This window comes from Rhinolophus sinicus, chromosome 1 (assembly GCF_057876585.1).
Source record: "Rhinolophus sinicus isolate RSI-liver-muscle chromosome 1, RSI-T2T, whole genome shotgun sequence".
In the NCBI taxonomy this organism is placed as follows: domain Eukaryota; kingdom Metazoa; phylum Chordata; class Mammalia; order Chiroptera; family Rhinolophidae; genus Rhinolophus; species Rhinolophus sinicus.
Window position 1 is genome coordinate 24017940 of NC_142501.1, and position 21546 is coordinate 24039485.

The 21546-nt window shown below is 42.0% G+C and overlaps 1 protein-coding gene across 1 annotated transcript in view; it reads left to right on the plus strand.

The window, feature by feature from the left end:
- Positions 1 to 21546, plus strand: part of LOC148759021 (uncharacterized protein C3orf20-like) — an 82080-nt gene that overhangs the window by 19422 nt on the left and 41112 nt on the right. Inside the window, 4 exon segments of the mRNA XM_088789700.1 lie at positions 977 to 1078; positions 4046 to 4145; positions 9142 to 9369; positions 10191 to 10340. Coding sequence (XP_088645826.1) covers positions 977 to 1078; positions 4046 to 4145; positions 9142 to 9369; positions 10191 to 10340 — 580 coding nt within the window.

Here is a 21546-nt window from a genome sequence, read left to right on the forward strand (position 1 = left end):
CGTGCTCAATAAACAGTCATGGTTCCTATGCCGATTCTTACCTATAGCCATACTTCTTTTATTGTTTTATCATTATAATTTCCTCATCTTATTTCTTTTAGATGGAGCCTATTTGTTATGGCATCCTAGACTTAATGGGCCTCCTAATTCATATACAGTTGACCCTTGAACAATGTGGGTTTGAACTGGGTGAGTCCACTTATATGTCAATTCTTTTCAAAAAATACTGTAAATGTATCTTCTTTTCCTTATGATTTTCTTAATAACATTTTCTTTTGTCAAGCTTCCTTCAATAGTAGGCTATTAGTTGGTAAGTTTTGGGGGAGTCAAAAGTTATACTTGGATTTTCAACTGTGCCAGTGGTTGGTGCCCCCAGCCTCTGCGTTGTTCAAGGGTCATCTGTATAAAATTTAAGAAGTTCCATGAGTTTTGCTTTTTTTTCCCCTTCAAAATATCTCTAATTGTTCTTTTGTTTTTCAAAAGCTTTTAAAACATTTATTTTTTTCTGTACAGGATGAATCCGTTGCACTTCATAGATAAATAGTTTCTTAGATTTACATTTTAGCACCAAACTTAATAATGATACAGAGAGGCCTGTGTCCTAGTAGCCTTTTATTTTTTATAACCAGGAACAGGCCGCTGAGTGTTCCACAATTGCTAGAAGAAGAAATGAAAATAAAACATGAATCTTTTGTCAGTAGTTCTCATGTGGAAGGGGAGTTCTTATAACAAAAGCTTAAAGGCAATCTTTTAATAAATCAAGAAATTGTGCAGAGGAAATTTTGATTTAAAAAGCTGATTTTAATTACCAGAGCAAATGAAAATATTTCATGGGTGATTTTGGGTGCTTATGGAAAATTTTACTAATGTCTTGGTGAAAATATGAAAATATGACAATTTTCTGTTGATGATTATCTGGCAAAATGTTCTTTTTCTTCACCTTCCCCTCCGCTCATCTTCCTTCTTCCTTTTTTCCTAGCTCTTATCAGCCAAAACCAATGTTCCCAGGTCTCCCAGGATAGCAGTTTACTTGTTATCTTCCACTTCTCACTGTCATCCAGGACCTGTTTAGAAAATGGTAAGATCCCTTTACCCACCCAAATCAGAGTTGACTTTGATGAGCAACCAAAGTGAGAATCACTTCCATTCCCTGCATTTGAAACCTTTCTCCCTGTCATCCTCTTAGTACAGCCGCAGTCAGAGACAGACATTTAAGTTCATGGATTCCAAGTCAAACTTTTGAAAGGTATCCCCCTCTAACCCATCTCTCCTGGTTTCTCCACTCTTGTACCCTGGGAGTTTTTTCTTCATGGTTTTGAGAAACCAACTTGGGTAACAGTGACATGCATGTTTCTAGAAAATCACCCCAGGGCCTGTCTATCACAAAAACATACCACCTGGACTGAAAAGCAAGGCTTCTGTGTTAAAAAGCAAAAATAGATTCTTAAACTGTTTACATATTATAAAGGAGAACTCCCAGGGAAGATTATGATTGCACAAATCTAGAAAGAATACTGTCTATCTCTGAAGGAAGTTGTAAAAGGGAAAAGGTATGGATTGTTAGGAAAAGGGAACCTTGTCATTCCTTGGGACACGGACATAATGTAGTTAACTGGTGTGTGACTCAGAGAATGAGGAGGACATGGGCTGACGGCTGTGTGTCTCATATATTTGCTTTTCATGACCTTTTCATCATAGTCTTAACAACCTTAAAAACTGTTGAAAGGTTCTGCTTTTCGAGAATGTGCTTAGGGGTCAAGTGTTCCTTCCACATCTCCCTGTTCCCTGCATATTCTGCTGAATTTGATGTATTGAGGGATCAAAATTTAGGATTGGAATGGTAGGACAGATACTGAGGAAATAAACCTGGGTGCACATTCTAAGAACAAGCTCAGGAAGTACGGCAAAACAACAAATAGGAATAAAGTAAATCATAAGGTAACAAGAGAGTTCAGCATGAACATGTCCCAGAATCCAAATGGTTGGGTCAAGTCCAGTGACAGGAAATCTCTCAGCAAACAATTGACTGGCAACCAGGTGGTCAGCCAACTAGATGGTCTGTGAGCAAGGAGCAGGGCCTTGGTCGTTGAAGGGCAGGACTGAAATCCCAAGCTGGGAGGGTGGAGCCAAGTAAAACATTATCTAATCCTAAGTAAACTGAGATGGAGTTTGTTCAGTCCTTCCACTCTAAAGTTAGGATGGTTCTCAAGATCCAACGGGGGCGAGCCTGAATGTGATTATGTTAGTAAGAAACCTTTCGATAGTAAGCAACAACTCACAGTAGCTTAAGCAACAAGATAATTATCTGCTCATATCCTGGAGGGTAGCTCACAAGATTAAAGGAAAACCTGAAGGAACAATGTACCAGGCAGGATGTGGGTTCACCATAGCAGGGACTTTTATTTTCCCATTTCTGCTTGACTGAATTCTACAGTTAGTCTCATTCCACATGGTGAAGATGGTCACTGCCAGCCCTAGATTCACCTGCTCCCTGCTTAGGAAAAGAGTGGCCCAATCATGGTTGCCTGGGAGATGGAGTAATATTATTGATGAAACCTGAGTCATTGGCTTATGGGTGGCAAGGAAGTATAATTGTCGGCCCATCTTGAGTCACACGGGATAGGAGAGGGATGATACCTCAAAGGAAGGGCAGTCAAGTAGTTCCATAGTTTTGGAATAGAAGGTAAAGCCTATCTTTAACCTATGGCTAGGGTGGGGATTGGAGGTGAAAAAAAAAAATGGAGAGAAGCCACAATGCCCTAATTCAAAGTTTCACCTGGAATTATGGCCAAATGAAGAGCTAATGGCTAAGGCAAAAGACCTGGATTTAGAATAAATAGTAGACCCATTCTCATAACAGCTAATGTTTTAAAACACTTATACATAGGGAAACAATTCTGGAAGAAGCTATGCCCAACTGGTAACAGTGTTTGTGTGGTAAGAGTCCATGTCCTCCTTCCCCTCTTTCACATCTTTATTTTCCAAATTTTCTTCTGTATGTAATTTACTGGTTTACTGGTGTGGGGGCAGAGCCCCAGAAAGTAGTTTGCAGGCTCTCAGCCTCACATAGACAGGTGCTGGCTCAGGTAGTAAATGGCCAACTGTGATTGCATGGCCATCAGCTGTGGCTAGTTGGCCGTCAGCTGTAACCAGTGAGCCATTGGCCATATAACTGCTGTGGCTACGCTAGCAGAGAGAGAGAGGGAGAGACAGAAAGAATGGGGGCCAGCAAGAAGATGGCGGCTGGGCTGGCAAGCCTGGATGGCGGTTTGCGGACAGTGTGGATCCAGCCTCCAGTGAGAGTATAGTGCCGCCAGAGAGAATATAGTGGTATGACTCCCCTACCTATGGCTCCGTGGGTGTTCCTTTTTGGCCTCACCATATCCTGCGTTATGTGGGGAGCGGGACCAGAGACCCTACAGGTCGCCCGGCACGACAAATGGCGCAGCGAGCAGGGTCCCCCGCACGACACTGGTTTACTGTTAAATGGACTAGACTTGGTAGGATGGAATAAAGAAATGGTCCTTGAGCTTCTGTGGACCTTTCCACATGTGCACTACACGGGTAGAATTTTACAAGGGAAGAATGTTAGAACTGAGAGGCCTTAGAGATGATCTCATTCAGTGCTCTCATTTTGTAGATGCAAACCTGAAGCCCAGAGATGCTAAGTACACAAACTGGTTGGTGGGAGAGTTGGGAACAGGACCCAAGTTTATAGACTGCTGATATGGGGGATGGTGAAGAATGTGGCCTGTAGGGGTACAGAGTGTGTAGGGATTCTTAAAAGGCCTCTAATACTTCAGATGTCATCATAGGGGTTTAATTCCTTGGGGTTGAAGACTTGATCCCATTTCAGAGCAAATCTCTTTAAAGAGAGGTAATTCTTAAGCTGATAATTACTTAGATTTGAATATGAATCGAATTTGCTGCCTTTTTCAAGTAGACTTTGGTAGACTGATGGTTTGATAGGATTTACCCAGTGAGTACTGACTCTGTAAATTTTGAAATATCCCTTTTGTGTTGATATATGTCCTATTTTTTTAAGGTTGGATCTTTCAACATCCTTCCTCAAAATCGGAAATTCTGAAATGGGAGACAGTCCTCAGTATTGCTGTGAAGAAACTACAGGGAGCCATAATTCAAATGTAGGGAATTCTGTGCAGTCTTCAGAATCATATACTTTTATGAAGCATATGATACGGTAGATAATACAAGAAGAGAGGCAGAGCCTATGGGATCCTGGACTAGTCCTATCACCTTGCCTATTGTATCTGTAATATGAAAAATACATACACACACAAACCCTTCTTCTCCCGGTAACTCATGGAAAAGTCACTTTATGATACATGATTTATCAATCAGCTTTGTCATACGATCAGTCCAGGATCATGTGTGATGACGCTGGGGAGGAGGGAGAGAAGAAAAGTAGTCAGGGAAAGAAAAGCCAGCTGTAAGCAAAGTACTATTCTAAAGAAACATAAAACCAGTCCTTGGGTTCAAGGAGCTTGTCACCTAAAATGGGAAACTAAACATCTCAGCAAGTGAACAACCAACCGAGGATAGATCAAACACTCAGGAGGCGATAACAACAATAGCATTAAACAAGTAAAAAGTATTTTTAATAATAGCACAATACTATCAGAAGTAGTTTCTTCAAACAAATGGGTTTAGAACCAAGAAGAGATGGCTTGGCAGAGTTGATGGCAGAGGAGAATTTAGCTGGCACAGGGCAACAGGGTAAGTAAGGTGTAATTATACATGACCCATAGTAATAAACTGTGTCAGGGGAGTGGTTCTTTTTAACAATCAGAATTGCTAAAGTTGGTAGAATTAGTTCCCAAGAGATCTGTCATATACAGAATCCAGCTTTAAAAAGAGCACAGGTAATTTTATAATATGTGCATTATAAAACATTTCTGTAAGAAAAGCAGCCAAATCTTAACATCCCCTGGTTACCGGGGATAGAAATACCATGGAGATTACATGAATGCTTGTTAGATGAAATGCAGTTTTAGGCAAATCTGAATTATCAGCCTTTTTACCCTCCCTAATTTCTACCACACTCACTAAACATAACATTATAGAAGTTTAATATCAAGTTAGACCCAAGAAAATTTAGGGCAGGAAGAAAGAACTCTTTGTGACCCCAGTGGCAGGTCCATGGTCTAGACTTTGGCTTTATCCCAGGAAGTCTCATCTGACAAATGCAGTAAACCCTCCCATCCTAGACCAGATCCCAAGGCACTCCTTAGAGCAGAGCATATTCTCCACACTGTGTTGACCTAGCCTTTTGTTTCAGTTTGAATCAGACCTCTGGGCCACAGCTGGTGAAGCTCTAGTCCTCTGATTTTACTCAAAATCACGTGTAGACCATGGTGGTGCAAAAGCACTAGCCTGGAAATCCTGGCCTTCTAATTCTAATCCTGACCCTGCCATTCCTGAGTTGTGTGACCAGGGGTACAAGGGTCAATGTCATGTAAATGTCTAGAGCCCAAGCTTTGGAGTCCACACAATTCTCATGCTCCCATTTGCCCACTATGGGATTTGGGGTATTTACTCAGCTTCTCAAAGCCTTACTTTCTTCATATAAAATGGGTCCCTACTAGTATCTATCACATAGGGTTGTTGAAAACATTAAATGAAATAATGCAGCTAAATAACTTAGCACAATCTGTAGAATACTTTAGTAAATGCTCGATAAACAGTAACTATTATTTAGCCATTATTGTTTCCTTTTCTGTACGTGGGCTCCTTCATCTGTAAAATGGGATTAGATATTGTACAAGCATCCTTCCATTCCTACAGTTAGTGGATGCCCCCACCATAAGGAAGTTAGCTTAGTACTAGATTCTTAGGCCTATTTGACTTGAGGTGATTTGAGGTATAGTTCCCTTTCTATTCCACCCTCTGTTGTAGAGTGTTCTGGATATCAGAGGGCTGGCATAATTGGGTAACTTCTGACTTAGAGAAGGACTGTATCCTTAAGTCCTGGCAATGACTTTTCCTGGAAATCACCACACACCTGAAACTTCCAAGAGACCATCTTGTGCAAGTATTAGGGCTGCTTTGTTGAACTAATCAACTTGGTGATAATCAGCACCTGTTGGAGAAACCCGAGGTCTACTTCTGGTCCTTCAGCAAGAGGGGAGTAAGGCCACTGCCACTGCCAACACTTTGAGAAAAGACAGAGAAGAGGCGGTGGGTCTTTACTGGCATGGGAGGCTGATTATTCTTAAAACAATGACTAAAAACTCTTTGTCTAGGAGCCTGTCAAAGGGATGAGAAAAGGAAGCACTGCTTTTAAAAGGGTAATGGAGAATTTTCCCGAATTACAGCTGTCTACTCTGACTATTTAAATAATGTGGCATTTATATAATGTAAGAGATTTTGCACTGGAGATTTTTTTGCACTAGAGCTTTTGTATCTTTAATTGTTGGCCTTATTGGTAAAGAGGTGGAGTGTGCCTTTTTTCTCCCAATGATTATAGGTATTTACACTTTAGAGGTATACTTACCTTTCTTTTTAAGAATAATCCAAAAGGTCCATTTGTGGAAAGTCACAGAAAAATAGAATCATGTCTAGGCATTGAATGAAAAGGCCAAGGTGTAGGCTTGGAGAATGGTAATTAGACTCGCATTTCCAGTTGGTTTATAAATATGTGGTGTTAAGCTGATATTCTGCCAGCCTTTCATGCTTATAAACGGAGAGGCATGCATGTGTTTTGGTGTGGGGAAGAGTGGCAATCTATAAATGCATTGCTTTTGTCACATTGTTCAAAAATTTTGCCCACCTCATTTTTGACAGTGGGATACAGCTTTATGAGAATATGAGAAAAAAAGGAAGGAGCAGCAGGAGGAGGGAAAGCAAGAAAAGACACAAAGGGGAACAGAGAGAAAGCTGTTAATCAAACATTTCCATTTTCCACTAATGGGTGGCCAATTTGTCTCTTGCCCACACTCCTGGCTCTAGTTCCTTCCTCCACAAGATTAACTGAGAAGTGCCCCCTCCTGCCTCTCTGAGAGGGGGCAGGGACGCTCGCTGCTGACTAGGGACTCCTGCCCCCAGTAGCTCCCATGCCAACAATGGTGTGGCTATTATACCTCTCCCACCTTTCATTAATCAGCTGTACTTTTTTCAGTTACTTATTTTTAATCCTTTAAAAATTTTCCTTTCAACATGGCTCTTTCCACACCCCAAATCCTGCACTCAACCAATAAATGCACGTGCATGTGCACACATACATGTGTGCGCACAAACACACACACATCACATCTTCCAAATCGTCCAAGACCCTCCTTGAGATATGCCAGCTCAATTTTAGGAATTTTCAAGTGCACCTTAAAATGATAAACATTGAGGAATCTGTTTGAATCTGCTCTGAATCTGAACAGACTTGCTGAGGGCAGCCTTAGTCATTCGTTGTTGCTGTTGCTGAGATTTGCTTGTTTGTTTGTTTTGAGTCCCATTCTATGTCCCTGTTGGGAATGCCCAAACTGCTAACTTCTCTGAGAAGGTGGCTTCTGCTTCCCCTCGTTACAGTCCTGACACTTCTGATTATTCTCAAATATTGGTCGTGGATCTGCCCAATTCCATGTCCACATTCTGTCTTAATAACCAAGAAGCCCAGCAGCCCCGCGTTGGTAGCTGGGATCACAGAGTAAAAGCAGCCAGGTGGTATTACGCAGGTGATGTTGATCTCCAAGAGAGCTGAGACTGTCTCTTTAATGTATGACCTCTTCTTTGCCAGCTGCCGTGGAGGCTTCTCATGGCCTGTTGCCAATAGCTATTACTTGGCATCCTTGGGTACATGAGTGTGTGCACGTGTGTGTGTTGGGGGGGAAGCTGGGCAACAAATAGAAAGGTCTGCTTCTTGGCTGACTCTCAGATACAGAAATCTGGTGGGTCTGCATTTCACACTATGCCCATAGCTCCTGTAGCACCCAACACTAGGAATGTGGGGAGCAGTATTTGAGGTGGAGAGAGCAGAGTTAGGAGTGGATTTGCATGACATTGAAGCCTGGCTTTACCATGTAGCTGCATAAGTCGGGCACTCTCTTTAGAATGGAAATAGATAGCACCTTTCTCATGAGTTTTGCCTGTGTAAGACACCTAGTGGATATTTGTGAATGGTTAAATGAATGTTCTAAGAGACTACCTTAATTTCAGGGTCTCAGTCTAAATCCTAGAAGCTTGGTTGTTTCATATTCACCTACCCTTCCCCTTTACTACCCTATTATTAATGAATGTTTAGGGGTGTGCTCCCCCACCAAAATGTAATGAAAACAACTAGCATTTATAGGGTTGTCCTGCAGGGCGGCTTGCAGTGTCTCAGCTCCTGCTCCCCACATAGACAGGGGAATCACTATATTCGCGCTGGCGGCTGGGTTGGAGACACAGGAAGCAGGAGCCACACTATCCACCACACTGTCCACAGCCCACCATCCTAACTGCAATCCGCTCTTGCTAGCCCAGCCACCATCTTCTTGCTAGCCCCCATTTTCTGCTAGCGTAGCCACAGCAGTTATATTAGTGGCCAGTGGCTCACTGGTTACAGCTGATGGCCATCCAATCACAGTTGGTGGCCATTACTACCTGAGTGAGCACCTTTCTATGTGAGGCCGAGAGCCTGGACACTGCACTCCTGGCTCTGTCTCCACAAGGGTGCATGCTAAATACGGGGTCCATGTCCCAAGGTCTATGTGCATTAACTAGAGATGCTTTACATTTCTGTGAGGTATTGTTATCCCCATTTTACAGATAAAGAACCCAAAGCTCAGAGGAGTTTACTACTTTGACTACTTTCTACAGTCCCGAGTGGTAGTGCCAGGATTCATATCAGTTCTTGTCCAAAGCCTGTGCTGTGTCTTACTGTTCCTGTGGGGACAGGGCTACTTATCAGTCCTGCGGCCCCTGGAACAGTGCTTCACACACTGTAGGGGCTCAGTAACTATTTAAGAATGGCAGACACTCAGTAAATGCTTGGCTAAGGCTTTCAAAATCCAGCTGTCCTGATTTAAAGAAAGCCTGTTAGGTGGGTGGTAAAGGTGAGATTACAGAGACCCTGAACAGCTGTTTGTGCTCCTCCAGTCCTTGCTAAGACCAGGAAAGTATCCAAGTCTTGAATTCTTTTCTTTTGAACAGAAAAACAGAAAAAGCGAACCTGAAAAAAGAGAGATTCAACAAATGACTTATCCTGCGTCACTATAACGATCCTAAAGAGGAGGTGAAGGTAAGTCACAGTCCCCAAGGTGCCCGATGTTTCTGGCTGGAGCTGCTGAAGAGGAAGCCTCAGATGCCAGCAGTCAAGCAGGCTGATCCAGAGATGAAAAAGTTCCCTTACGCCCTGATAGAGGGTCCCTCTGTGATCTAATATCCTTGGGAAATTCCAAAGGGAAAGAAGGATGTGATGGAAGGGGTGACAGGCAGAGCAGGGTGGAAGTCAACCCGAAACAGAGGTTGCGACATTCTCCAGTTTACAAACCTTACTTTCTTTAAGGGAGCCTCTGCTTAGAGCCAATATTTGTGTTGAGCCCCTGAGTGCTCATGTGGTTCAGAGAAAATGAGCTCTTCTTGGTTCGCTTTCCTGATGGTAGAGAGGACACATGGGGCTTTCGCATCTAGAGAATCTAGTTTAGAGAGAAGAAAGATTTTGTAATAAATGACAAATTCCTATAAATCCGAAATGAAAATGACTTCAAGAGTCTATCATAGTTTTGTGGAGGTTGGTACAGGGAGGTTTTGTGAAATTGGTCACACATCCATACTTACCTCTTAGCCCTCCTTTGCCCCTGTCTGTCCCGTGTACTGGAATGACCTCCTCCGGCAATGCTGAGTACCAATGGGTGACTTTCGTGTCCAGTGATTCTGCCATTAACAGGATCAGTCTGACCAGACTTCCCTGTTATTATTCACACGATTGGTTTCAGAGAATTTTGGGCTGAAATGAGGGTGCAGATAATGTGAAAGTATGGGAAGAACATGCAAGTAGGAGTCAGGGAACCCATGTGCTGGCCTGGCGCTGTCATTATTGCGCTCAGTGATGTGGGAAATCAACTCTCTGGACTTCTGGTATGTTATTTGTAAAGAGCTGATTAATTAAATAGACTACAAGTTAACGGCATTCTATATAAGAATTATTATTAGCGTTATTGTTATTTTTATCAGTATCAGTTCCTTGACCTTGATTTTATCTATCCTTCTGGCCGTCTAGCTGTCTGCCAGAGTTCTTCTGCCCTCTCTTGGGGTGGTGTGTATACCAACATATTCAGTGACGTACCAAATCAAGTTATTCTTGGAACCTTTACACCTTTTGGATGCGGTAGAGTTTCTTTTCCTAGTGGGTACGTGAGATTCCAGAGAAACTCAAATTTATGGGTAAGCTAAGAGGTGGAGGAAGAGCTAAATCCTGACAAAGGGAAGGATGGGAAAGCAATCTTAAATGGTCAATCTAATTGGGAAATCAGGTAAGGAAAATGAAACATACATGTTGTGTTCATAACTGTTCCATGTACAGACTTGCAAATCAGAACAGGCAAAAAGACCATGGGTCTCAAAGAACCCAGTTGTGCCAGAAGATATGGAGATTCATATAGGTCCATGAGGGACCTATATGAAGGCAAGGCCCCAAGAATGCACAAGGTGGGAACTGAACGAAGGAGACTGTTATTAAGATGAGTCAGGTGTCCATTGGGCCAACCTAACCCCTTAAGAACTAGATACACTGGCAGGACCCCCATTTCACATCCCATGAGGAGTCTCATGTCCTTCTAAAGATGGCTTCAAAGTTCTTAGGGGTTATAATCTCATGGTTTCCTCTAGCTTTGACACCCCATCTTCTCTGAATCTTGTTCTCCACTCTGTCTTGTATCTGTGGGGTTATTTTGGCTATCTCTTTCTTGATTTGAGCCACATGGGGAATTTTCTCCGTGTTTTTTTTTTCCCCCCACACTTTAAACACTGTTCACCAGAGGTCTCTGTGAGAGTAGTAGGATTTCTCCATGATTGGAGTCACATAACTTGGTTTGAGTTACATAACATTCCCATTAAGCATGACAAGTACATGAACAATATAAATACTTGGAAATTATGTATTTATATTATATTACATATAAACAGTGAAGAACACACAGCAGTCGACATAGTCATTTAACAAGGAGTATATAGGTATCATTTTTATAATTGGAAAAACAAATATTATTTTTAAAATTCATACATATACATTTTATTTACCCCATAGTATGGTTGTGAGACCTAAATAAGAAAAATTACCATGGACGTTGTTAATGTTTTTTAAGATACATTAGTAAGATATAGATAGATAAGTTTTGGAGGGGATGGAGATATTTATGGCATAGAATGTAGTGATGGTTTTACAGATGCATACTTATCTCCAGTCATCAAGTTTTATACAATAAATATGTAACAGATTTTTGTGTGTCAGTCATAACTCAATAAAGTGGCTTTTTGAAAAGATAGATGATAGATGGAGAGAGAGGAAGGAAGGGAAGCAAGGAAGGAGAAGGAAGAGGAAGGAAGGAAAAAAGAAAAGGAAGGAAAGAGGGAAGGAGGGAGGGAGGAAGAGAAAGAAGGAAAGAAAGAGAGAAAGATACGGAGATTGGCGGGTAGGTAAAGAGCTGAAAAGTTCCTACGAAGCAGTGATTCTGAGTGGCAGGAAGAGGGGGCAGAGGCTATGTGGGGTGGGGAATTTTGAGAATCCCTGAGTATAATGGGAAATACCAAGGTTTAGAATGTGTGCACATGGGACAATGTACAGGCAGGAGCAGATTGAGAAATACGGTCATAGGGAGCATGAAGGCTGGGGTTTTATAGGATTACTGCTCTATACTGCTTTAAGAAACGTGCTACCGCATAAATATTTCTTTGTAAAGTCAGAGATAGTTAAGTATAGAGATGTAACACTTCCCAAGAATGGGGACTGACTGGGAAGACCTATCCTGTTCTCTGTAATACCAGTGATTTCTCTTCCTCCTTGGGAGTTGCTCATGAGGATCTTAACCTCATCCTCTTAACCCAGTGCATTCCCTGAACCTAATCCATGCTTGATCTAAAGTTCTTCCTGATTTCCACCATAACCACAGCCTCCCCCGACTCCAGTTGCTTCCGTCTCACACCTCAGAAGCTCAGGAGGAGGATGGTTAGGGATGCAATTAAGTGTCAGTGAGGGTGAGGGGAAGGCTGAAGGAATCAGGTGAGAATGTCAAAGTGTCTACCGCCAACCAACCAGAGCCTGGAGGTCTCTTCAAGACCACCTGTTAGGGGCTGGTCCCGTGGCTCGGGCGGTTAGAGCTCCATGCTCCTAACTCCAAAGGCTGCCGGTTCGATTCCGACATGGGCCAGTGGGCTCTCAACCACAAGGTTGCCAGTTCGATTCCTCGAGTCCCAAAAGGGATGGTGGGCAGCCTTGAGCTGAGGGGCTGCTGAGCTCCTGGATGGCTCAGTTGGTTGGAGCGCGTCCTCTCAACCACAAGGTTGCCGGTTTGACTCCTGCAAGGGATGGTGGGCTGCGCCCCCTGCAACTAGCAATGGCAACTGGACCTGGAGCTGAGCTGCGCCCTCCACAACTAAGACTGAAAGGACAACTTGAAGCTGAACAGCACCCTCTACAACTAAGATTGAAAGGACAACAACTTGACTTGGAAAAAAGTCCTGGAAGTACACACTGTTCCCCAATAAAGTCCTGTACCCCTTCCCCAATAAAAAAATCTAAGAATGAAAAAATACCACCTGTTAGTTTCCTAAGGCTGCCATTACAAACTACCATACATTGGGTGGCTTAAAACAACAGATATTTATTACCTCATAGTTCAGAAGGCCAGAAGTCAGAAATCAAGGTGTTGGCAGAGTTGATTCCTTCTGGCGTCTCTGAGGGAGTGTCCATTCCATGCCACTCTCCTAGCTTCTGGTGGTTTCCGGCAATCCCTGGTGTTCCTTGGCTTGTAGACACGTCATTCCAATCTCTGCCTCCAACTTCATTCACATTGTCACCTTCTCTGTGTGTCTCTCTGTGACCTCTCATAAGGACACCAGACATTGGATTTAGGACTGACCCTAAATCTAGGATGATTTCATCTTGAGATCCTTAACTAATTACATCTCTATTTCCAAATATGGTCATATTCTGAGGTTCAGGTAGACATAAATTTGGGGGGGGGGGATACTTTTCAACTCACTATAATTACTGTTCTTCTGTTTTAACCCTTCTTTGGGACATTACTGACCCCCATACCTCTTCCATGTGCTCAATTTCAATTTAGGTGGTGACTTATATTTAAAACACCTTAGATGGAAAATTTGAACCAAAGACACATTGAATATATAAATGTAACAAATTAAAAGGCATGAAATGTGGACTTAGCAAAACATTTTCTGGCCCTTGGATCTTTAGGGAGAGATGGACGTTGTAACTTATTCATAAGGCAGCCTCTCAGTAAACTAAACCAGCATGTGGGTAAACTTACCCTCTAGATTTGCTGAATTTGGACTTTTTGAATGAGCCCCAATCACATATTTCCCCATATCCTATATTTTGACTTCTCTTGATCTTAAGACCATGGGAGTTTAGAGTTAGTTCATCCAAAGAGCAAGGAACTACCCCCCCATCCCCCACCTCCACTCTTTTTTAAAAATCAGTACCTAAATATGCTTTTGTGTGTTTCTGCCATATTTAGCATTTCTGATGAAGCACCTTCTCACTGTTTCCTTTTGTTGGCTGTTTTTATGACCCAAATCACCTGTCAAAATGTGTCAGCAGCTTGCCAGCTAAGAGAATGCAGGTCAGCAAAAAGCTAAAAGAACTGAAAGACTAATGCTTGATTGTCAAGATTCAAATAGATTAATGGGGACAGCAGAGTGCCTCTGTGAGTGGCATGTAAACACCTGCCCTTGAAGTGGAAGAGCCTTTCCCAACTTTGATGTTGAGATGAAAAGAAGATGACAGAATCTGGAAGCATTTCAAAGGTTGAGAAAGAACATACTTTCCTCTCCCAGCCCTAGTAGTTGAACAGTTTCGAAAGGAAGATTCAGAAACACTGTAATTCTGTGGCATTTTAATTTGAACATCTTTTCTGTGACACTACAGACAAGGTAGTGTCAAAAGTAGCAATTGCTTTTATGAAGAACAAATATATTTTTACTTGATTTTCCAGGGATTGCTGAAGTGAGGTTCTTTGGAAACAATTTCTGGTGAGCTTGCTGAAAACATCTACCCTTACTAATCCTAGTATGTGTCACTTTAAGCCGAGAGAGCACTTTTCCATGTTACTTAATAGGAACCCTATGTTTAGCTAATCCCCAACTGAAGAAATGGAGGCTCAAAGAAGATACATACCTTTTCTAAGGCCACATGATAGAGAAAAACATTCCAGACTAATTACCATGGGTTTTGTTTGTTGTTTTTTCTCTTTCCAACCTTTAACACATTGAGAGAAAAAGATGTCTGAAGCTGAGTACACACTTTGTGAGTATGAGTAGTTGTTACGATGATGATGGTGGCAGTATGGTTATGAGCTTGGGCTTTGGGGTTTGATGTGTCTGGCAGTTCGATGTATGCTGGAGCAACAGGGCAACTGGGCCATGTGTCTCCAATATCTAGCAGGCTTGCTCAGGCTTCTTCACATAGTGGCTGGGTTCCAAAAGCAGTAAGAGTGAAGACGAATCCCAGTGCCTAAGCACTTTTCAAGCCTCCTCTACCATCATGTTTGCTAATGACTTGTTGATCAAACCAAGTCACATGGCCAAACCTAGATTTAGGGGATGGAGAAATAAGACTCTTACTCTTCTTGGGATAGGCTGCAAAATATTGCAGCCATTTTTTTGCATTTGATCACAAGGGCAACACCTGACACTAAATTATTACTTCTCTCTCTACCTCTCAACTGCCTCCAATTCTATTTTGATCAATCATGTATAGTAGAATTTGAGAAGTGTAAATATACATAAGCTGAAGGAAAATGCCAGTTTTAGTCTGTTAACCACAGATACCCCCTCTCAAGGGTATTTATGAGAACTTGCAAGGCTTGATGGTCTTCTTTCTCCTGGTTTTGGTCCAGATATTCTTATAGTCTCACCTGGAATTCTGTGTCATCCTCTGAATCTTTTCTACATCCTGTGTTGGTCCAGCTGGATTATTCCCTCCCTTTTATCTTAGGTCTCAGGTACGTCACCTACAACTGTCGTGAAGTTCAGACCCTATGAAGTCTGTATTTATATTGCTTTAGTGATTTCTGTTCCTGTTTGGTATTCTGTATGATCCCTCACTTCCAGTACCTTCTGCAGATGTGAATTCTTCATGTGCACATTAAAATGTCTGTAAAATATCTCCTAGAAAGTAATCCTTATGACATGGTGGGAGTAATTCATGGACTTCCTCAGATACACGCCAAGTGCTTTGAAGACGTTTCCCTTTTAAAACTTGATGATGCTTCTTTTCTTCACCATAAAGTGTTTTGTAGCTATAGCATTTGGAATTAATAGCTTTCTACTTGCTGCCTTATCCATGGGTTTCCCTATTAAATAGTCATGCTGACTTCCACATAAATGGTACTGCCCAATGAGAGTGTGTGTCAGAATAGAACGTGGTGACTTGGAGAGTTTCAGAAGATACTTCCTGTTCAGGCCCCTTTCCAACGTCATCTCCTGTGACTCACCCCCTTGTTTACTGGCCTTCTGCCTCTTTTCATGTCCTCTTTGTACATGTTGCTCCCTGTGACTGAAAGCTTTTGTCCCAAGTCTTTATACATGATTGCCTTCCCCTTATCTTTCATTCTCAGTTTAAATGTCACCTCCTAGAAGACACCTTTTGTTTTGTTTTACATAGCTTTATTGAGAAAAAATCATATTCCATAGAATTCACCCATTTAAAGCATACTATTCAATGGCTTTTAATATATTTACAGAGTTTTGCAACCATCACCAAAATCTAAAGTTAGGACATTTTCACCACCCTAAAAAGAAACCTTGTACCAATTAAAGTCACTCACCATTCCCACACCCTCACCTCCAACACTAGAAAACCACTGATTTACTTTCTGTCTCTATAGATTTGTCTATGCCAGACATTTAATAGAGATGAAATAATACAACCTCTGGTCTTTCATGACTGGCTTTTTTCACTTAGCATAAAGCTTTCGAGTTTCATCCATGTTGTAGTATGTATTAGTACTTCATTCTTTTTTATGGCCAAATAATATTCTACTATGTGGCTATACCATCTTTTGTTTCTCCATTCATCAGTTAATGGACATTTCATTTGTGTTGTTTTCACTTTTTGGCTACTATGAATAAGGTTACTGCGAACATTCATGTAGAAGTTTTGTGTGGACATAACGTTTTTATTTCTCTTGAATAACTACCTAAGAGTGGAATTGCTGGGTCATATCGTAACTCTATTTTTAACTTTTTGAGGAATTTCCAGACTGTTTTCCAAAAAAAACCTTTTTTGACTACCCATGTTAAGAAGCTCTGTTCTTCCCTTTTCATTATTTTAGTGATGACTTTATTTATTTCTTAGTACTAATCATAATGTGACATTACATTTTCATTTACTGGGCCTGTGCAACTAGAATGTAAGCTCATTTATGGGAGAGACCATGTCTGCCTTCTTCATTGCTTTATCCCTGATACTGAGTATATGCCTAGTATATAGTGAGTGCTTAATAAATATTTCAATGAATGAACAAGACTTTGGGAATATTTGTGTCAGGCTATTGGTGGTGGGGATGGGGAGGCTGGGACAGACAGGATTCTAAGAGAGCTAACCATAGATATTTAATAAAAGGGGTTGCAATAGATTATTTTTTGCTAAAAGTGGAGTTAGCATGCTTTATATCAAGTAACAGAAAAATCCCATTCCAAATTGGAGATAGAATGGGCTCTAAATATAGTACAAGTTATGATTCAGTGATATCATCAAGGACCAAGGCTCTTTTCATCTCTACCTTTGGCTATCTTGGCATTCTTTCTTTCAAGGTGGTACCCCTGGTTGTTACTAGAGACACTCACTACATGCTCCTTTTCATGTCTAGCAGGGAGAAAAAAATCCTGTTTTTCAATAATAAACTATATGTCCTTCCTTATAGTCTCTTTAAGCCAATTTATTCACAGGCCCACTCCTGAACCAAAAACAGCTATCAAGGGCATGCTATGCACCTATGGGCTTAAACTATTCAGTATCTACCCCTGTAAATTGGGATGGATTCAGTGAAGGGTGAAGAGCTGAATGAACAGGAATTTGTTAGAAAGGAAGGAAGGGATAGAGAATGGATGCTGGGTAGGTAACAAATAGAGTAAATAGAACTTGATTCGCGTCAGCAGCAATCTCTCAGGATATGATCAGATGGGAAGCAGCAGCTTTTCCAATGCTGTGGTGATGTTCAGTGGAGGAAATGAGGGAGAATTATCTAGACAAGCGCCTGGCAAACTTTTTCTCTAAAAGGCCAGAAAGCAAGTATTTTAGGCTTTGCAGTGCATACAGTCTCTGTTGTAACTATTCAACTCTGCCATTATAGCATGAAAGCAGCCATAGCCAACATATAAACAAATTGGCATGGCAGTGTTCTAATAAAATTTTATTTACAAAAACAAGCAGCAGGCCAAATTTGGCCTGCAGGTTGTAGTTTGCCTATTTCTAGCCTAGACTATGGACAATATCACACAATTTATCCTCACTATTGGAAAAACAGCTCAGGACCCATGTTTTCCTGAAGTTGGGTTGGCATTTTCGTTCTTGTATGTACCCTTCTAGAAGGATACTAGTTGATTCTCTTGTAAGCCTGAAGATTCAGTTCATAGACACTTAACATTTATTGAGCACTTACTATGTGTCAGGCCCATTTGCACTTCATTTTTTATATAATTGTTCTCTTGTTGCTTTCAAGATTTTTGGTATGTCATTGGCTTCTAACAGTTTGACTATGATGTGTGTAGGTGTGGATCTCTTTGAGTTTATCCAATTGGAGTTTGTTGTTGTTGCGCTTTTTTAGATGTGTAGATAAATGTTTTTCATCAAATTTGGAAAGTTTTAGGCCATTATTTTCTTAAATATTTGTTATGCCCATTTCTCTCTACCTCTTCTGGTACTCCCGTTGTATTTATGTTGGTGGCCTATAGGACTCTGAGACTTTATCCATTTTTCTTCACTCTTTCCTTTATGTTCTGCAAATTAGATAATCTCTATTGAGCTATCTGCAAGTTTACTGATTCTTTATTTTGCCAGATCAAATAGGCCTTAGGGTCCCTCTAGTGAATTTTTCATTTCCATTATTGTACTTTGCAATTACAGAATATCCATTTTTTAAATTTCTATCTCATTGTTGACCTTCCCTGTCTGATGAGACATTGTCATCATACTTTCCTTTCATTAAAAAAACATGATTTCCTTTAGTTTTTAAGAAACATATTTATAATAGCTGCTTTAAAGTTGTTGCCTGGTAAGTCCAGTATCTGGGCCCAATAAATACAGCTTCTATTTCTTGCTTTTTTTGTTTGTTTGTTTCTGTATAGAGGATACATTTTCCTGTTTCTTTGCATGTCTTTTAATTTTTACTGAAAACTAGACATTTTAGATAATATAACATTTATGGATTCTGATTTTCTCCCCATTACATTAGTATATCTTGTCTAATTTTGTCTCATAAATACCCTTATTATGTGATATAATGTGTAACTTATCCAGACAAAAATAATTTCCTTTGGGAGCTAGATTTCCCTAGTGTTAGTACCTAATAGTCTGACTCTAATAGTCTGATAGGGTCCACCTAATTAAGGTGTCAATATGTAATGACACTTGGGACAGTGTGAAGATAACAAAGAACTGGTAGAGAGGGTGTAAGCTTATAGTCTATAGTGATAAACTCCATATCCTCCTCTACAATGTACTGATACAAAGTCAACTGCCAAAGATGTTCTGAGGCATCTGAGATCAGTGTTCAGTTTTATCTAAGAAGGTGAAAACATCTAACCTGAAGGACTGAGGGCTGAGTTCAGTGCAGGCTGGATCCTACTGCACCTGACTCTGGAGTACCAGATTCTGCTGAGATGTCCACTTTTTTTTTTTTTTTTTTAAGATTTTATTGGGGAAGGGGAACAGGACTTTATTGGGGAACAGTGTGTACTTCCAGGATTTTTTTCCAAGTCAAGTTGTTGTCCTTTCAGCTTTAGTTGTGGAGGGCTCAGCTCAGTTCCAGGTCCAGTTGCCATTGCTAGTTGCCCACCATCCCTTGCGGGACTCCATCCCTTGTGGGTCTCAAGGAATCAAACTGGCAACCTTGTGGTTGAGAGCCTGCACTCCAACCAACTGAGCCATCCGGGAGGCAGCTCAGCTCAAGGTGCCGTGTTCAATCTTGTCGCAGGGGGCGGAGCCCACCATCACTTGCGGAACTTGAAGAGTTGAACCAGCAACCTTGTGTTTGAGACCCACTGACCCATGTGGGAATCGAACCGGCAGCCTTCGGAGTTAGGAGCATGGAGCTCCAACCGCCTGAGCCACTGGGCCTGCCCCTGAGCTGTCTACTTCTTATATCAGAGTCCTTATAACTGGGTCTGTCTTTGCTTAAGTACAATTTATTAATGTTGAATCCTTATCAATTGATCCTTTTTTCTTAATTAAAACTTTTTTTGTTGCATTTTAAGATTTTTATTAAAATATAGCTAACATACAATATTATATTAGTTTCAAGGATACACATATGTCTCCCTGTCTTGGCTGGGTGGTCTCATGTAGTAGGTGTCCTGTGGGGCCCAGTGGCACAGTCTCCCTTGTCACCTGCTCCAGGTACTCCAGGAGTGTCCCCTGTGTGGGTTGCGGGTGCTCTCCTGTTATAGTTGAAACTTTATTGCCGGGAGACATAGCAGATCTATCTAATACATAGGAATAAACACAGAGAGGCAGTCAAGAAGAGAAAAGAAAGAAGTACGTCCCAAATGAAAGAACAGGAGAAAACTCCAGAAAAAGAACCAATTGAAATGGAGACAAGCAACCTACCAGAGACAGAGTTCAAAACAATGGTTGTAAGGATGCTCAAGGAACTTAGTGAGAACTTCAACAAAGAGATAGCAGCATAAAAAAGGACATAGAAACCATAAAAAATAACCAGTCAGAAGTAAAGAATACAATAACTGAAATAAAGAATCCACCAGCAGACTAGATGAAGCAGAGGATCGAATCAGTGATTTAGAAGACAAGATAGCAGAAAACACCCAATCAGAACAGCAAAAAGAAAAAAAGAAAAAATGAGGATAGTTTAAGAGACCTCTGGGACAGCATCAAGTGCACCAACATTCACATCATAGGGGCACCAGAAGGAGAACAGAAAGCAAGGGATTGAGAACCTAGTTGAAGAAATAATGACTAAAAATTTCCTAACCTAGCGAAGGAAATAAGCACTTAGTGGGTGGGATTGACCCCCAGGCTGACTGGCTGTGGGGTTTGGCCATGTCCACAGCGTATGGGCTGCTGTACGGGAGACTTACCCCACTGAGTGGGATTCGCCCCAGCAGGTTCTGGTGCCTATTGAGACCACCCTTTGTGTGTGCCACTTTGGGACTAATTGGGTAGTGTTTGCTTTAGTCTGAAGCCAACCTCCAAGTATGTTGGTTCTGGAGCCTCTTGGGAGGGGCTCCTGTGCAGGCCATGTCAGCCACCACCCGTGACTGGTCGAGGGCTACCTGGTAGGAGCTACAAAGCGATCCTCAGTGGTTTGCTGCCTGTGCTACACCTGGAGGTGCGTGGAAGAGGCCATGCTGTGAACCAGGGATGGCTGCCACTAGTACCAGGGTTGGGGTAACTTTGCAAAAAGCCAGGGCACCTGGAGGCCTGCTGTCACCTGCCAGCTCACTTGCGGTTCAGCTGCTGAAAGAACCTTGTGCGGTATGCAAGTTTGGTGAGGCAGGATGGGGTCTCAGGGAGTCACTAGAGTGGGAAGAGTTGTGGTCACCAGGTTAATATAGACTCTGGTTTGGTGCCAGTGCTGGGCCTGGAGCAATTCAACAAAAGTCAGAGCACATTGAGGCCAGTCCCTGCCCACCTGGGGCCCATGGATTCTGATAGTTTTCCTAGAAAGAGAGCAATGAGGAAGGGGCTAGCTGCTCAAGAAAGTGCCTCTGATGGTGCGTGAGTTGGGTGGGGTGGGGTCCCAGCTGAGGCAATAAGGCAGAGCAGTGGATCTCACCAGGCCAATCAGATACAGATTTGGCCTGTGGGGGTGGGCTCAACATAGGAAAAATGGCTCCTGCCTGCTGGCTGCACAGGAGGAGGACTTCTCACCAGAAAAATGCCGACTGTCCTCCAGTCTTCCCCCTAAAGCCACACTCCTCAATCTGCCCCATATGTCTCTGAGGCTGCCAAGTCACCATCCCTTGGCTGGAGCCCAAGGTGAGTGCCTGCGAGCGAGTGAGTCTGTGTGCGGCCGTTTAAGAGGGCATCTCGGTTTCCCACAACCTTCTATCCCACCCGAACAGTTGGAATTCCCATTGTTTTTCACAGCCAGATGTTTCAGGAGCTCCTCTTCCCAGCACCAATACTCTGGGCTG